At 38.0% G+C, this 18,368-nt stretch overlaps 1 protein-coding gene across 3 annotated transcripts in view; it reads right to left on the reverse strand.

Moving 5' to 3' along the window:
• The window catches only part of PARD3B (par-3 family cell polarity regulator beta), a 442,140-nt gene that overhangs the window by 140,011 nt on the left and 283,761 nt on the right, over nt 1-18,368 (reverse strand). For all 3 annotated transcript variants that reach the window (XM_049807683.1, XM_049807694.1, XM_049807673.1), the window contains 2 exons: nt 8,402-8,608; nt 7,180-7,411 (listed from right to left, as the gene is read on the reverse strand). In XM_049807683.1, coding sequence (XP_049663640.1) covers nt 7,180-7,411; nt 8,402-8,608 — 439 coding nt within the window. The remainder of the gene's footprint in view (nt 1-7,179; nt 7,412-8,401; nt 8,609-18,368) is intronic.

The raw sequence follows: 18,368 nt of genomic DNA on the forward strand, positions 1-18,368 counted from the left end.
CAAAACTGCTGGGGTTTTTTTGTCTCAAGGTAGAACTCATACTCCGCACTGTATTCCTGAGTAAAATATTTATTTATTGGTTACAATGCAGCTCAGGAAGCCTTAATTCAAACTCTTGTGGGCATGACTTTAAAACCTCAAGGATCATTGACTATAATGCATCTATACTACATACGGAAATAACCAACGTAGCATAAGTTGTATGGAAAACCTGGAATTCAAGTTTTATCCTCAGATAAGAGATGCATTTCAGAACAAGTAACAGCCAACTACAGTGAATGAAGGATATACACACTGCCACAGCGTTCAGTATTCAGCAAGACTACACTTTGCTTTCCAGGACTTTTTTTTGCAGAAGGCAGTTCTTGGGAGAGAAGAGACAGACGCTTAGAAGAAATAATGACGAGACTCCAGAAAAGACCCGGAGTTTACTTTTATTTTAGCAGATGTGGCATGCACAGAGGTCAGTATCAAATAGGCAAGTAGATATTTAAGTAGACGTGTCACAGAATTTAGTGCACAAAGTTAATCCTTATAAACAAAGCATGCTGGTTTTTTTTTTTTTCTTAGTAATGTCTTGAATAATGATATTTTGACTTGAAGTGAACATGCAACTATTTCACAAAAAGCATGCTCCTTGCAAACAGTTTGTAATTTCCAGTCCTTTTAAATAGTCAGAGGGAACTTTCTGCTCTGATCTGTTAAGTAAATATAAATCTTGTTATCCAAGTTCAGTAATGAGAGTAAGGGGTCTATTCTTCTTCACTGCACTTGCATACATTTAACGTTAATGAGATTTATGCATGCATATTAAGAGGAGAACAGATGCTTAATTAAACAAATAAGCCTGTAGTAGGCAGTCCACATTATCGTTTTTAGTACAACCCCCCCTTATTTTCTCTGTTTTAGTCTATGAATGCAGCCAAGGAGGAATCAATACAGTGGAGGAAAAGAAAAAGTGATACATGTAAATCGAAGTGTTTGCCTTTTTTTATTTTAAAATACTTGACAAACTCTAGATACATTAAATTGATTAAGTATCCCCTCTCTCTCATACTCTGGTGCTCTTTAAAGGAAACAGGAGTTTTATTTACTAATTTACCTATTTGAAAAGTAAGAGTTTTATTAGGCAAAGAGAAATCAAGACCTCTTAACTCATCTGCCTCATTAACTGATGCTGTCTGTCAGATACACAGGCATGATCCATCTCAGATCATTTTGCTATTGAGGACAAAAAATTCTAAAATAACTTTAGCCTAATTAAATTATAATTTAATTTAGTCTTGTTTTTTTTTTTAATCTATCCACATCCATACTGATTTCCAGGATCATATGTACATACATTTAAATATATTAAAAAGTTATAAACACTGTCTCTCTCCAGCAAATCACATCTTTATCATTTGCTCTTTCTTCATTATATTGCTTACTTTTCTTCTACAACACTCAACTTCCCAGGGCAACATAGAGCAGAAAAAAAATATCTCCAGAAGCTATCATAGTGCTATCCTTAATGGAAGTCAATATCTGTATATTATGTTATCTGCTCTGCAATACTATCACAGGCTCAACAGTGCTGGTTGTAAAAAGTATCATTCTGAGCACAAGGCCTACAATAGTAATAATGAAAAAAGGGTAATTTCTGTCTTCCAACTAGAATGAAAAATTAAAATCACTAAGGCACTTAGCTCAAAGGAAAATTGGAAAATTAAGGGGACAAAAAATAAAATATTCATGGCTCATATTGCAAAATGAAAGGTAAATAATTTAAGACGAACTATTATGTGGGAAAGTGCACTCTTTCTGAAGAAGAAAAAGCAAATGTAACTAATATGCACATATATATTTCTGCTTCCTGGGCTTGCAGTTACATGTATACATGCACCAATATGCAAGTCATGGTCAATGTGCAGTATTTGTGAGGGATAGACATTTTCTCACTTATACTTATTTTGAAAATATCTGCTAGTGAACTAGTAAAGTCGAGAAGAGTTGCCTTATAGGAAGATGGCTGGTTGTTTTTTTTCCTGAATCCAGCCTAGAAATAAAGACTGAATGAGAGGGTGTTCTCCCACTGCACTCCAGTTCGGCAAAACTCTTTACTCTGAGTCACCAATTACATACTTTGTCTTAGATTTTTATACCACAAGAAGTTATGACTTCAGCCTACCGGTCTCTGCCTGGGGGAGCTACCTATTAAAATGCCATTGGTGTGGCTGCAGTCCATTGGCTAACTTACGTTCATACCCATAAAGCTGAAAGAGCTGCCCAGAATTTTTACAATTACTAGGTAGTAAGAGACCCATAGACTGATGTTTATTATACACCAGGGCTGTAAATGCTATGGGATTAGGATACAGAGCAGCACCGCACAGCAGAGGTCACATTTCCCTGGTGATTTAAAGGTTTAGTCTTGCTCCAGCTTAATTTAGAAACCAACAAAATCTACCTGTGTTAGAAAAAAATTTTTTTATATTATTTCAAAGCATGGCAATTAAATAACTCTAGACCACAAATTTAAAATCTAGAGTTGCTCACCTAGCAAACTGAGGAATAGTTTTGTTTGGTTTTGTTTTGTTGGGTTTTTTTAACCTCTTGGTTAGATGAGCTTTGCATTCCCAGTGCTAAGTGATAATGTGTTTTGCATTAGTGCCTGGCATCAGGGTTTTCTAACACCCTGCACCAACAGGTTAATTATCCCTTCCAAACAGCCTACAGAGCCACCTCACTAGGCTTTTGACAATTCTAAACCAATGACACTACACACTACCTTTATTCAAAGGCATAAATATGCTGCTTCACTATAGTGTTTCTCATGAAAATACAAAACACCTTCAAAAAGAAGTACAGGGAAGGTCATTTGAAGTCCAGCAGTTTCCTCAAGACTTGCCCTGCCCTAAAAGAATGTCAGCGCAATGTAAGAAAAGGGATGAACCAAGAATTGAATGTGGCATTGTATAATGAGTATTATTTCTGTTCCAAAAGAGTTTCAGCATAGATGCTAGACACTGACTTTTTCCTGAGACGGCAGTATACATTTAGTGACAGCTCCAATAATGAAAGTATTTAATATAGTTGTTTTCCTGATACACAATATCAATCTACTTTGCTGTCTGTTGTCTAGTGGTGGGTTATTTAGTGAGCTATGATGGTGGCACGTGCCAGAAAACATCAAAAAGTAAAATACAATGCTCCTTAGCTGATGTTACATACAAACAGCGTCAACTTCTGTTGTTCTTTGGACAGCACATATACACATCCAGTACTAAGGCAGGCAGTATATGCATCAGAACCAACCAAACAAGAAAACAAAGCACTGTGCAGTCTGTACCACAGTAAAATGGTCCTTTAGATTATAGAGACTTAACTAATGAGTAATAACCAGTGTTATCTGCATTACAAATCTCCAGTATAGTAACCTACTTTGCTCCAAGTGCCACAGTCATTAAAATGCTGCAGCCAAGAGTTCCAGTTAATACTGGGTAAAACAACAGGGCTTTTAAAAACAATGATTACAAAAATAAAAGCATGATTTCTTGATGGTCTCCCTAAATCACAGTCACCTAAATAAAGCTTCAATCCAGGAAAAGCTTAGCAGGAAAGCAATCATTCTTTTTTTGTATGTGTAAAAAAAGACCAGGAACTACAAGTAAATAGCAGCTGAGCAACAGATGAGGCACTAAGTGAAATCTGTTAGCAACTGCTAACAGCTTTGCTATTTTCTGTTGTTAAATTAAAAAAAAAAAAAAGCAAAAAACCAATGCAGTAGCAATTCCAATATGTTCAAAAATCTCAGATGCAAAAGACTAAAGCTCAATGCTTCTTGTACTACAGATAAATACTTGCATTTGGTTTTAATATCTTGAAAAGCTTTGTTATTGATTATAAGGCAGAAATAAGCCATTTCACATGGACATACTATCATGATAAAACTTGTCATAGCTGTATATGTGACCCAGCAAGTATAGCCCAAAAATCCCACTGTAGACAAGTGCGACTTTTCCAGCAGCTGCTTTAGCCTCAAATTCTACTTTTCTCTGTCCTTTACATCTGACCCCTAGTCATTCGCCAGAAAGTGCATGTCTTGATTAGCAGTGAGCTTTCTGGCAAGATCTCAGAAATATTTTCATTGTCCTTCTGGTCCTGGAGCTTTCACCACAGATGATCATTTCCTACTTATCTCAACCAAATCTTGACATGGGTTCAGCAAGTCTGTTGCCTGTTTGGATGCACCTACACAGCAGAACTATGCAGGCACAGCTGAAATAGCTCTGAACAAAGCAGGCCACAAATTACAAACAGTGTGAACATATCAGTGTGGGGTGCCAGCTCTCAGCAGGATCACTTGGTTACATGGCTGCAGTTGCTAGACTAGTTTAAAAAATTAATGGCATCACCCAGTCCCAGGCAGATATATCCTCTTGCCACTCCAGCCAGTTGCTTCCTTAACTTATTTTCTCTTCTGTCAGTCTCCAGGGGCTCTGTTCCGTGTTCTTCACTTTGGTGGTCTCCAACATGGGGGATCGCAGTACAAACACCATCATAACTACAAAGACACACTACAGATTTCCTTCTCCATCCAGCTTTCTGCTCCCTTATGGTGTTTACGTTTCTAATGACTTCTATGGCAGGTTCCCCTTCCAATTTAAACTCAGCATGTAAAAAACTGAGCTCATCTCTATTTCTAAATACTTCTACTTCTTTTTAAGCTACCAAGAATTAGTAGTCACCTTGCCTCCTGCAGAATCTCACAACTCTGTCATCTTCAGCTTCTCTCCTTCCTCCCACAGATGTTCTACCAATACAACATGCCAGTTTCATTTCCACAATGCCACAAAAAATCTAGCTGTTTCTTTCCATCCGTGCTGCTAAAATACTTGATCATTCAACCCCTTTTACTGCAGCCTCCTCGTCCCTAGCCCCTCCTGATACTCACTCCTCACTCTTCACATCAGTGCAAAACTCCAGTTTGCAAAATACCTACTGAATCTAGTATTTAGTCAGTATTTGACCCTGTATAAATTCCCCCATTAGTTTCCAATTATTTCTTTTAAAAACATTCAGATCATCTTGAGCAGGACACATGGTCCCCAATTCTTTTGTAAACTCACACTGTTTGCTCTTGTTCAATCTTTACAGGTCATCACCCTTCTTTCACTTTCATCATGGCTGGGATTCCCTAGGACTCTCACCTTCTCAGGGAGGAATTTCTTTTCTGGAAAAATGTTATAAATTCTAGGAAGAATTTATATAATCCTGACAAGAATACAGAACCTCTAAAAACCTCCCAGCTGAACTGTTAGCTCTTACAAGCAACTACTTCTCTGTTCACTATAACCTGTTGCTTCCATCTTTGTGGCTTTGTAGAGATTTTCAATGGTGTGGGATAGGAATTCCCATTCTGTGCTGCCATACAGATAAATAAGTATTATTAACAATACTGTCTGCTGGGAAGACTATCAATCTAAATAAAAAGGAAGCTTATGAAAAGAAGAGATGTATAAAGCTGGTGTACAACCAAAATGTGAAATATATTCTGAAAAAGGGAATTACTAAAAATGGTAACCTATTGTTCCCAGCTTTGCATATTGATTCTTTCTGGCTCAGTCATCACACCCCCGTAAGTAAGCCTTTGCACTTCAAACTTCAAATCTGCCAGTGATACACGAAACAGAATACTTATGCTTTTGTCAGACCTCTGTATCACTCCTCTCCTCTTCCAACAGCCCTATTCATGCCAAAGAGTTAAAAAGAAGAATGAAAATAGACATAAAGTTTAAGATACACAGGAGAGTTGTTGAAGTCACTCTCCTAATTATTCAGTGTTTTGACTACTGTTCCATGTTAAGTCCTATTGCTTTAAACAGTATGAACACAAATGTACATGCAATGCACAGGTGTATGTGCCTCCTCAGCATTCCTAAAGAGCCCCATTTGAATGCAGACTGGTATATACACGCACCTTCATCTTATGAACACTAACAACTGTTGAAATCATGCAAATTTGGCACATAAGCATTTCTGTATATTTTTGACAGTATCTCTACAGTGTTCAAAAGTTGATAGGGCAATTTTGAGGATTCCTAGTGACGATACATGGAAGAAAGTCAGCTAAAATCTTCTATGTCAATATAACAGAAGCCATTTGACTCCAGAAGACGTATCAACAGCAAGCTGCAATGCGAGTTCATATATCACTGTCCTAATGAATATGATTGTAAGTGAATCATCTTGCAGCTGAATTTCTTAGATTACTAGTTAAATGTATCTTTGCCTAAGCAATGATTGTGGCTTTTGTATGTATCTGGCTTGTCTACAACACAGCGTTCTAAGAAACACCAATAGCCTCCTAAAGCTAACATTAAGTGTTCAGTGCCACAAGGAACTACATTTTCATACAGTCTCATCTCCTCCAGGCAAGCATTAAATTTCATTCACATACCCTATATTAATTGCAAAGATCTACTTAAATGGAAACACTTTAATCCTCAATGGGGTAAACAGGTACCAGAAGCAGGGGTGATAGCAACCAGAGTGCCCACAGCACCCAAGGCTCCCACAATAGCAAGGAAATGGCCTGAAGAACTTTGTCTATTCTCTGATGTTTCCAGAGATGCAAAACCAACCAATAGCCACAGAAGAAATCCAAACATTTTCATGCTGTGCAAGAAGGATGGTGAACTTTTGTCCACTGCAGGCAATGGCTGAAGCTGAGAAGCAAAGATTTTACCATAGCTAGTGGTTTTCAGCAACTGCAAATGTTACTAGACTGTTTACAGTAACACTAGCAATCCTGCTCTCCCCAAAGCTTGTGAAGGAAGCAGATAAGCAAGGGAAGAGAAGGCAAAGGTCTGAGCGTGGGAGTGGGTCATGTATTACTCAGAAATATTCCCCACAAAGCCTCCCCACTGACACACGCTTGTTTTTAGCCTGAAACCTTGAATCTTTTCTGACATATGGGAATGAATTTCAAAGGCACAAAAAGACATTTTGTCTGCCAAATGTCTTCTGCCTCAGCTACAAGTTTGGTATAAAAGTATAAACTGCTTTCTTTTTAAATAACATAAACATTATTTTGAGTCCAAGTGAAATAATTTTTGTACTACTTTATGAGAGTATCAGTTGTTTCCTATGTTATAATGAGAATGGGTGGCTGTTCTGCTTTGTAAAATGCTGTACCTCAACATGACACCAAAGCCTTTCTTCTTTTTCTTTTCTGGATCTTCATTTTCTTCCTTCCTTTTCTTCTCTTTGATTTTAGATTTGCCCTTTTCCTTTTTCTTCTCTTTTTCTCTATTTTTTTTGTCTTTTTTTGCTTTGGCTTCTGCATCTTCTATTTCAGGGTTCTCTGGAGGGGCTTCCATGTTCTGAGCTTCTTGACCAGAGTGAGAGCTCTTATCAGAGAAACCATCTGCACAGTATGAAAAAGAACCAGTGAGGATGGCTAAGGGCCACCAAAATGCAAACACATGAAATACAGCATGAGTGTCTACAAAGCACTCAAATGACTCACAACACTTAACTCATTTAATTGAATAATTTAAAAAGCAGACTAAACATATCTAGTGAATTCAAGCAGATTTCTATTGTAAATTAAATACTGAGTTACTTTAGTGACTTGTTTTCTAGTTATTATTCCTGATACAAAAATCCTGACATGGTAAAACACTATTCTGTTTGAAATCTAGCTTGTTAACCTCCATCAGCTCGAGAAAACTGGCATGCTGGGATGCAGACACTGAGAGGTTACTTCAACAAGAGATTCTGGCAACTGACGTAGCCAACCTACGTAACAAAATGATTTCATTCACTCCCTGGAATCTTTCTATTTTAATGGCTCAACAAGAAATAGATAAACTGTTCTGTCTCGTTGAAGAGCTGTGTTGTTTCTATTTGGGGGGCTCAGGATCCCGGCACAGTTTTATGCTTCACGCTGAAGAAGACATATTTCCAGACTGGGGTCTATAAACCCATGGTGACAGAATGAGCAGCAGGGTGCTATCAATACACTCTGCCTTGTCTATAACAGGAAACAAACTTCCTGGTTGGAGAAGGGGGAATTGTAGACAGCTCTGTAAAACAAGCAAGATAATTTTTAATGTAATCTGAAGAAGGCAGCTGCTTCTTGAAGTTGAAAAATATAATTATTTAAGGATTGAGTTCCAAATCCTCCAAACCCACCCCTGCCCCAAAGGAGATCAGTGAAAGACTTTACACTAAACCCAGTCAAGGTTGGATGGGGTACTGCAAAGACAGCTCTATTCAGTGGAAGACATAAGCAGCTTTTAAAATGTGATCAACTTCAATTGGACTAAAACACTTGCTTATATACTTTATTGAGCTGGCCCTCAGCAGTGCTAAGTGAAGGTGGCTCCCTCAATATGTGCCATTAGCAACATACCCTCTTCTCCATCTTCAGGTCCATCGTAAGACTTGTCAATAGCAGCTCGGAAACTCTCATTACACCCCCGACCACGGACCACATGAGGCCTGGGTCTGTGAAAAGGGAGTTCGTTCTTCCTAACTTCAGCCACAGCAGTCTGAAGACTCTCAAGAGAACTGGACTTCTTCAATCCCAGTGTAGGACCGAAATCTTTGCCAGATGAATCTGGAAAACAAATAGTTAAGTTTTTGTATCTAAAACCACACAGAGACGAGAATTTAGTCAGCCAGATACATTTAATTGTGTACTTTATTACTTGGGGCCTTTGAAATAGTATGCAATCAATGTAATTTGTTCTAAAAATAACATCAAGTTAAACCTAGTTCAGTAGATATCCCCGTTCAGACTTGGAGGGACTTGCATATAATTTACAGACCTGAAAACAGTGATGGGCAATAGTTAGCTTGCTCTGTGTCACTTTAAAGCCTGCACCAGTGATAAGGATGGGGTTGCTTCTTCCCCCTTTGACAGCAATGTCCAACAGGACACTGCTAACAGTCTCAAGGAGAACATTATCCTTAGCCTCATAAAACCAAACACTGCTACACAACAAGAGTTTTGGTTTTTAGAATGAGTCAGGTTGTATGAATGGTTGATATTTTCAAACACATTTCTCCTGTGACAAGATATTATTAGTTGTCTCAGTCTTATCCGACCTTTTTCTTCAAGCTGAAGCTGGTGCTATGATATCAACACACACAGCAGGTTTTTCAAGAAACAAATATTTCCAGCAAAGTATAGCTTAACATAAATGATGTTGTTGCCTCCTTGCTTATATGCATTAGAAAGCACTTCATACCAAAAAAAGCAAATACCTTCCCATGTCTCCCAAACCTTTCCTCTCTTTGAATGCTTGACTATCTGACCTTAGAAAGGCTTTATTTTGTGGCAGCATTAGTGTTAATTAGTATTAATATAATGATAGTAGAATAGATAAAGAAAAAAGTTCAATGAATACATGCATACCGATCAATGAAGAAATTCACAGCTTAATTTAAAAGCCTTTGTAGCATCTACTTTGTTTTTATATGGCAGAACAGCAAATATGACATATAGACACTGCAGAAGAGACTTTGCCTTGCAATATGCCTTCTGTGTTTGAGAACACAAATGCTTTTGTTTTCAACTTCTATGTGATACTAACGCAAGCAACAGGAGAATGTAAGAACAGAAGACCTTCACATACATGTCCATACACTGTCAAGTCTGAAGAGATTCAAGGAACACAGAAAAGACAGGTATGTTAGTACTATATGCTGTGATTTTAGCAATCCTAGAGTGCAGGTATTTCTGAATTAATACAGTGTGATCAGTGAATCTTAAAAGGAAAATAGCTAAGAATTGGCACCAAACAGAGACTCATTGGTAGTGTCTACATGAAGCAATTTGCAATTCCATTACCTGCAGACTGCTATGTGGCTGAAAATAAGGTGGGGGTGGCGTGGGGTGTGTGCTGAGGGGTGTGGAGACAAACAAGTTTAAGGGAAGCCTGGCCGCTCCATCACACAGTGGAACCTTCTTTTGCTCACTGATTGCCATTCTGGAGACTACCATTATTGCCAAATTAGCAAGTGCTAAAATGGAGTTAGAGCAATGACTTGCATACAACATAAAGGTGCTTAAAATCACTAAAATCTTGTGCATTAGCAAGAGGCTCTGTGGTGCCTATCTCAGGCTGAGAAGGGGCAAAAACAAGGGAAGCATAATCACTGTAAAAGGTGGCAAAGTGAAAGCCGCTCTGATGAGCGGAGAAAAAGCTTTCTTGTTCTGAAGTCAGGAAACAGCTCTGATGGGTTGCTTCTGCAGAAGATCCAGGGCACCGTGGTAAAACTGGCAGAGCGTGGCCGGCTGCAGCGGCCCGGGGAAAGTGGAGCTCAGCCAGGCTGGGTCGCAGGCCTAAGCTGAGGGCTGCCCGGGCGGAGGTGGGCGAAGGCATGCCAAGGGCTACGGCTCCCACCTCTGTGGGCAGCTGGCACCCAGCGCACCGCCTGCGGAGCGGAGCCTCCCGGGTTTGAAGGCGACTACGGCACCTTCAAGGAAGCGATGGCCCCAGGCCCACCTCCAGAAGCAGGCAGTGCAGTCCCAAGGAAGGGCCACACGCAGACCGCAGGGATCGGCTGGTGCCCATGGCTTGGGGGGTGGCGGTGGGTTTGCCGCCAATGCCGATTTCCAGGCTGCTGCAGCTACCCAACTACCTGTGACAGCTGTGTCAAAAGCCAGCGCAAAGGTGTTTATACACACATCCCAGTACAAGCTGTACTACATCAAATTAGTGCCCTAAGCTGCATTACCTGAAAAAAAGTCTCAGGTTAAATGCCAGTTAGACCCTGTCTTAGATAAAGCTAAGGCAATTACTCAGACGGGAAGACCACTCTTCCCATATGATGGCCACTCCTAAGAAAATCCAAGCCAACACCTAAGGCTTGGAGTGACACACTCAAATGTCACATGTACCAGAAAGCAAGCTGTCTGCTCAGCCTCGCTGCAGCTTCCCCGGCACACACTGTGGTGCAGTTTTTAGGCACCTGGTCACATACTACATAGTTCAGTCAGGATCACCAAGAGAAGGTTCTTTGTCCAATACTGGCCTGAACAATTGCGCGGGAAACTCAAGAGTTATTGGCAAAGCATGTTTCTTTCTGTATAAATAGCCTTTATTTTGCTGTTTTGTCCTAACATGAAAGCCCCCCCGAGGAATTAATTTTAGTAATAACTAGCAATAACTTCCTGGTTTTTGATATTTTAAAGAGAACACTTACAGTCACTTTCATGTAGTATTTTCAGTTTGACACTAAAAAGAGGAAAAAAGAAACTAAATGGAACGTTCTTTAGCTACCAAGTAAATTCACAACACCACTACCCTGGGAACTGTTTTTTTGTTTTTTTGTTTTCTAATGCTTTGAAAAGAAATAGAACTGGATTGTGGTCACTTCATTGCCTAACATAAAAAAAAAATAATGCATTACCTTAAAGGACAGTATAAAATGGCAAAGATTAACTGTATTTCTCCCTCACTGGCAAAGAAAGTTAAATTTCATCTGTGATCATCCTGTGTTCTAACATTTAAAAGGTGTCCTCATTATTCAAAAACTTACCGAGAGCCTTCAGTCACAGATCAGTATTAAGCCTTTAGTTGCCCCTTTCTAAGGCTGTAATAATTTACACTGAAATTTCACTGGCAATATTGGAAGTTTCTCACTATTACCACCAAAATCCACCCATGAAGAAGCACCTGAACCCAGGTGAAAAATAACTGAATTTTTTTCGTACTGATGACAGTACTAGCAATGCAACTTCATTAAGAAAGGGAACATTCAGTCAAAAAGTTTACATCCTTGGACATTCTGACCAGGGTTTTCAGTGAGAACTTAATATTTTTGCTATTCAGCTTTTATTCCTTTTTTTTTCTTTCATTGTAAGGGTACAGCAATCACACATTAGTGCACAACTAAAGACACAGGAGCTGAGGAGCTTCCCTAAGCAGGGAGACCAGCCCCTTCCTTTCACAGCCAGCATCTACTACTGGATGCTTTACAGAGAAATGCACAAGACTCTGTAATGAACAAGAACCAAATCCCAACTAGCTATATTTACCTCTCCTGTCCCCCCCCAAGTACCTTTTGCATTTCTGGACTGCTGCAAGCCTGAAAACATGAATTTTTCCTCATGGGTAAAAAAATACCCCAAACCCAACAAATAACAAAAAAACCTTCTCACCTTTTACAAGTTATTAACAGGCATTTCTGGGGGTGCATGGTGTGCATATGTGTGTCCACATCTAGCCCTACCCTGATTTTTAATACAAAAATACAGTTTGGCAATGAGAGATTTCATTGTTCATTGTGTAAACACGTTTCTTTTTATGGATTTTAAATTCTTGAGCCCTCATTTTACTGCTTCTTGTAGTACAATGATAAAAAGTCAACTGAAGCATACACTTTGGGTTTTTTTTATATAAATCGTGAATTACTTTATGCATCGCTAATGAATTTATGAGAGAAAACAACAACTGACATCAGTACCTGCCTATGACTGGCTGCAATCAAGTTGCTGGTTCCTAGATGATATCTGTAATGATCATCCTTTAACTGAAAGATAGTATTACACAAACCTTAATTTTCTGCTCAATGCCAACATGGCTACCACAGATTTTTTTTTTCTTAATGTACTAAAATTTACTAACGTAAAAGCAAACCTGCTTTCTGTTCTTTTATTATTATTAGTTTCAGGTATTTCCAGGCTTCTCTTTTTCCCACAACTGCACACTCCTTTCTTTTTCTATAGCCCAGCAGAAGGAAACATGCCAAAAGCGTGATGCGAGTCCTGAAAATCAAAGGGAAACAAATGACCCAACCTTGTGGGCAATGCAAGCCACGCCAAAGGCATGTGTAGAGAGAGTGGAACTGAAGACAAGCCATGAATCACTGCCATTCTAAATGAAATACAACTCCTAATACACCCTAAACAGTAAATGTTTTATATATTTATCATTAATTTTACTTTTTAGATAATGTTTCTTCTCAAATACCAAAAGTATATAAATATGCCTAAAGGATAATATTCAGAGGAACCTATCTGTGTGAGCTAAACTAATTTAGGTTTACATTTTGAATGATATAGTGAGGTAAAAACCAGTTATGAAGAAAGAAAGAAGGGAAAGTGTCACCGAGACTGAGAAAGTAGAACAAACACAATAGATTATAAATAGTCTGGCTCTGTACTTACCAGAGCCCTAAACACACATGTTCCTGGTTCCTACTATGTTGCACACGATGGAGGTGCATGTGTTACTAGGGAAAAGAAAACGCTGATGAAAACAATGCGTCTTCTATCCTGTGGGTACTGGGATGGTGGAGATAGCACGTGAGTGCTTTTAGCAGGCAAACAACTGTTCATTCATGAAACACCAAGGCTGACTTCTGTTGTGGTAGGACTCGGAGTGAGATATGCCAACAGCTTCTGGGGAAGCAGCTACAGGCCAGTGCCTGTTCTGCTTTGGACATACACCTTCAGTAACATTCATGATGCCCCTTAGCCTCACTGAACTCGAACCTACCCCAACCTAACTGATCTAACTGCTCACTCTATAGTTATCTCTTCTCTAAAGGAACTGGGGCATGTTTAAAAAAATCTTTTGATACATATATGTTCCTGTGATTTTCAAAATACAATCAATTCATTGATCACATACATGTTTGGGCTTTTGACACAAATTAATGTATTGCTAACCGTACATTGCCCCTGCAGAGGTGAGGATAGCAAGTATGGTTTCAGAAACACCCCAACTTTTGTTCAGGAAGGAAAAATTCTGTTGTACAGAATCAAATGATATAGTTATCAGGCTGGTACAACAGGCCCCTCAGCAAAATTTAGTCAAAATAGATCCCTGCTGTAGGGAAACCTTTCGTATGAGAACGAACCAAATCTGTTACCCAAGTGAAAGATATCCAAAGATACAAAAGGCAAGAGACAGTAAGACTTGACTGCTTTACTCTCCCCTTAGCTCCTTTGGGAAATTTACCTCTAAATAAATTAGTGTGTAAAGTGAAAACTGTAAGCATCTTTTAATAAGTGTAAGGTCAAAAGATAAAACATTTGTCCTTATTACCAATCTCCATGTGCCATAAACATCAGAGAATAGGTAGTAGAGACAGACATGGTTCTTACCTACAGGGTTGCAATATCATATCGTAACTTAAATTAATTCATATTCAATTCTTTCTGAACCATTTTGTTCAATGTAGTTTCATTTATTTCTGGTAGGATTCACAGTATGCACAACTGCAAAGGATTTTTTTTCTCTCATATTTTTATATTCAGATACTTCCTCAATCGTCAATTGATTGAATGCAGAGAATGATTTAGGAAGGAGGAATTTGAAAATCATTACGTCACTTAGCTTGTGATTTTCAAATGAAGAGTTTTAATAGGACATTTTTGTAGAATAACCTTATATCATACTGTAGCCTTTTCTTCAATACTAGTTTATACAGGTAGCATAGAAAAGATTATGAAGGGCTTGATAAAAAGCAAGAAAAAAATCACTATCTTGCACTCACATATTAAAGACAACATGCATCATTTTGCTCATTTTTTACCTCAAACCAAGCATTCCAAATTAGAAGCAGGAATACTGAACACAGAACAATCCCACACCTGACAGGGAGATAGGGGGGAATCTAAGAAAGAGAAATCAAAGCATGGGAGAATTTAACAAGTTCTCTGATTAAAAGAGCCAGCTACAGTCTTCAGATTTACAGATATTTCAATCTATTTTACTACATATAATGATTGCAATTTAGCCCATATTTGCACAAACTGCAATTTCAACTACGAATAATGGCAGTTCACAATTTGTAGCTAGAAGGTACACTAAGCTTTAGCCAACTGAAGAGGAAAGGCTTTGAATAAGGCAGCCATTAGGCAAAAGGCAAAAATGCACTACTGTCATCTTGGAAGTGTATGCTGATGTCGTCGTTTTCTATAGTCTTATTACTAACAAAAAACAACATTGCAGAAGAACGTGTTAATAATTCAAAAAGAATAATACGTACAGCATTAAACATCTCAAAAATGCTACTAAGTTTCAGAGTGCAACAATATTAAAGCTAAGAATTAGGAGTAAAAGAAGAAAGAGATTCAAACAAAAGCACTCAGAGAAATGGCATGTGCATTTGCTAGGTTAGTGCTGAATGTTGGACAAAATGTGGCCAAGCCTGTCTTTGCATAAAAGAAAGTCTAATGTTATCTGTTGAAATAATTAGTTTTCTCCATTTGTTTACACGTTTGACCTCTCACATAACCTTCCACTTCACAGTATAGCTCTGCATCCAGTGAAAAGTTTTCCTAGACATTTGAATCCCTACTCCTCCAGCAAGCTAGTGTTCTCTCTCTAGTTGGTGCAAACTGAAGCACTTACCCTTCAAACACATCCCAGTATAAATTAAGCTACCTGACCTTCTACAAAGCAGGAGCTTTCTCCTCAAGGATATTTATGTATATCAAATTGATTTTAGATATAGCTGTTACAACCTGCTAGAGGAAAACAGCCATAGGAAAAGCAATGCAGACAGGAGAAAGTCCAGTTTTTAGAAAATATGATTCCCCAGTGATTTTAGGCACCTTGTAAATTGATCAGTCTGGAATTGAATAGTAGTAAAAAAAATTCCAGTGCCCTGTGATTGCTTTATTTCTACTTCCACACCCACCCTCTGATAAGGTCAAACATTTCAATCTGGCTTTAAAAAATTGGGAAATGTGATGCCTTCTGAGATTAATTGATATAAATTACACTTCTCAAACCAAACGAACATTTTTGTTCCCAGGCCAAAGTTTAACATGAAGTGAGAGTCCCTGCACTAATATTTAACAAAGTCACTTTTAATGGTATGAGGCTAACATCTAGAGTCTTACCTTTGACCTGTAGGGCAGAGGAAGAAACTTCTTCAGTAGCAGAACAGAAGAAATCAAGCCAACACTTATGTTAAATTCATGGTTATGATCTATTTTGTTAAGCCTTAAGGCTATTTTAAAATAAGCTGCTGAATTATTACTCAATCTCAGTCATCAAGCCTGAAATCATATTTTTAAAAATGACTAATTCAAATCAGAAGTAATAAATTAAAAGGATACAAAAAGTTCATATTAAGCTTTCTGTTTTCTTTGCTAATTCAAAGCTTTTTTTGAGTTCTTTACATGATGTGAGAGAATTTCTTTCTCCATTCACAACCATTTTATTCACAATTATTTTCTTTTTTAAAAAGTGGTATGTTATTTTTACAGATCAAGTTTTGGCCTGGACACATTTTTACAAACACTCACATAAGCTGCATGTTAAAGATTCCTTTAAGCGTCATTCAGGGATTAATTTAGGCTATTACAACAACAAGGAAGATTATTATTATAAAAGAAAAGCCAAGCCAAGCCAAGGCAACAAAGAAAAAAAACATTTCAATTTCACCAATTTAACTTGCAATTAAAAAATAAATTATATAAAACACTTCCTTTGTGTGTGCTTTTCTTTATCTGTGCACATTAAGACTAAGGAAGAAAAGGTAGATTTTTAACAAAATGACCTGGGAAAAGGATACCTTTTGCTAATAATGGCATTGCTTTTGTACACCTGCCCACACTCTGATCAGTGAATCCTACAAGCTTGAGATATTTATGAGCTCTCTTTATTGCTATCCCCCCCCCCCCCCCCAACTGCCCAACAGCCGCTCTAATTTAAGATGCTCTAAATATTGTTGCCATGGGTGACACATGAACATGAGTAAGGCAAAGCTCTGCTAATAAAAAGGCTTTCACAGCATTTCAGTCCTTCCTCATAAGTAAAGTTAAAATTTATGGCTTTTAAAATACTGGATCTGAGAGAGGTCAGGTGAAATGGCTGCTAGTAAAAAAAGGAATCAATATGCCACAGCATCTGAAGCAGCCAGCAAACTAAATAAACACTTCATCCAAATCCACTTGGCCCTGAATTAAAAGAACATAAAATACTGTATTTATTTTGTTTGCCCTCCACCAGTCCACGGTTTGCATCACTACATCCGCTAGAATTCTAGACAGAGTAAGCGACAAACGTATGTTGGCCAAGTAGTAATTAAACTGTATGTCAAGGCTAGGAGCAATTAACTGGGCATTAACCTTATCAGGGAACCACTTCTGCATTAGCCAACTACAAACAGGCAAACATCTCAGTCTGGGAAGATTCTGCAATGTGTATTTACAAAAGCTTCAGAGGACTCAGACTTTCTGTCTCAGGCACATACAGAGTAAATGAGCCATTTCCAATAATAACCCTTTATTCATAAACCCTGAACAAAACCAGAATCACCTTTTCCAGTGATTAGTGTGTCCTATTAGCATAGAAATGCAAGACAATTTGTTCCTTACAGTACTTTAAAATAAAGCAGAACAAAAGAAGTAGTGAACTCACATCTTTTGCTCCTAATCTACATTTGGTTCAGTTTATAAATTGATTTCCAGAAGAAGTTATGAAAACCTATTTTCTTCTGTTTATTTGTACATATTTAAACAGAAAGTGCATAGGTTAATGTTCAGTTTAAGAAATTAATGCACATTTTGCTTGAAGTTGCCAGCAGATAACCTGTAAAAAGGTACTTATGCACCTGTAATCAATCTATATATACACACACACAGAGAGGCCATTCAAAGGCATGCATATTTTTGGAATTGCTTTGTTTATGAGTTTAATAATATTTATCTTGAAACAGTTTTGAAAAGTTGATGTCAAAATCCAACTCTTGAATAGGAATATCCAGAATTTTGTCAAACCTACTATTAACTAAGAGAAACTGTTATCTGTCACAGCTCTGACTCAAAATCCCTACAGAATTTGAAAGGATTATGTAGGTTTTCAGCAAAAGTCCTCAGCAAAGGTTCCTTTTTATTTCCTAGTGAGATTTTTAAGAACATTTGAATGCTTAAAAATTTGGTAACAGTATTTTATTAAGGATTCCTCACAGCTGAATCCACAGTTGGAGTGATATTGGGTCTTTGACATAGCTTTATTTTATATGCTTCACATTTATTCTTTTTTCTCCCCTTCTTCCTTAAACTATCCTCTGTACTGAAACTTCTTTGCTTGGTCTTATTCCAGAGACAAGGATTGTTTTTAGAAAAACAAAAAAACCCCAAGAATACACCTCCCTCTTGCCATATCTGAAAAACTAAAGAGTGGGAAAAGTACGTTCTTCCAGGTCAGTAATACTCCCCCCCCGCTCCGGCTATTCACCACTAACTTAAAAAAGACTGAAAGGAAACCTTTCAAGCTTTGCATGCAAGTAGGCTGTGAAATAGGTCCTTCACTATAGCTTTTAGGAAAGTAAAGTTTAATTTCCATGTCTAGGTTATTTCCTCTAACATTAGTTGGATCTGGGTAAACTTGGCCATAAACTTATGC

The sequence above is a fragment of the Accipiter gentilis genome, chromosome 1, assembly GCF_929443795.1.
Source record: "Accipiter gentilis chromosome 1, bAccGen1.1, whole genome shotgun sequence".
Lineage (NCBI taxonomy): Eukaryota > Metazoa > Chordata > Aves > Accipitriformes > Accipitridae > Astur > Astur gentilis.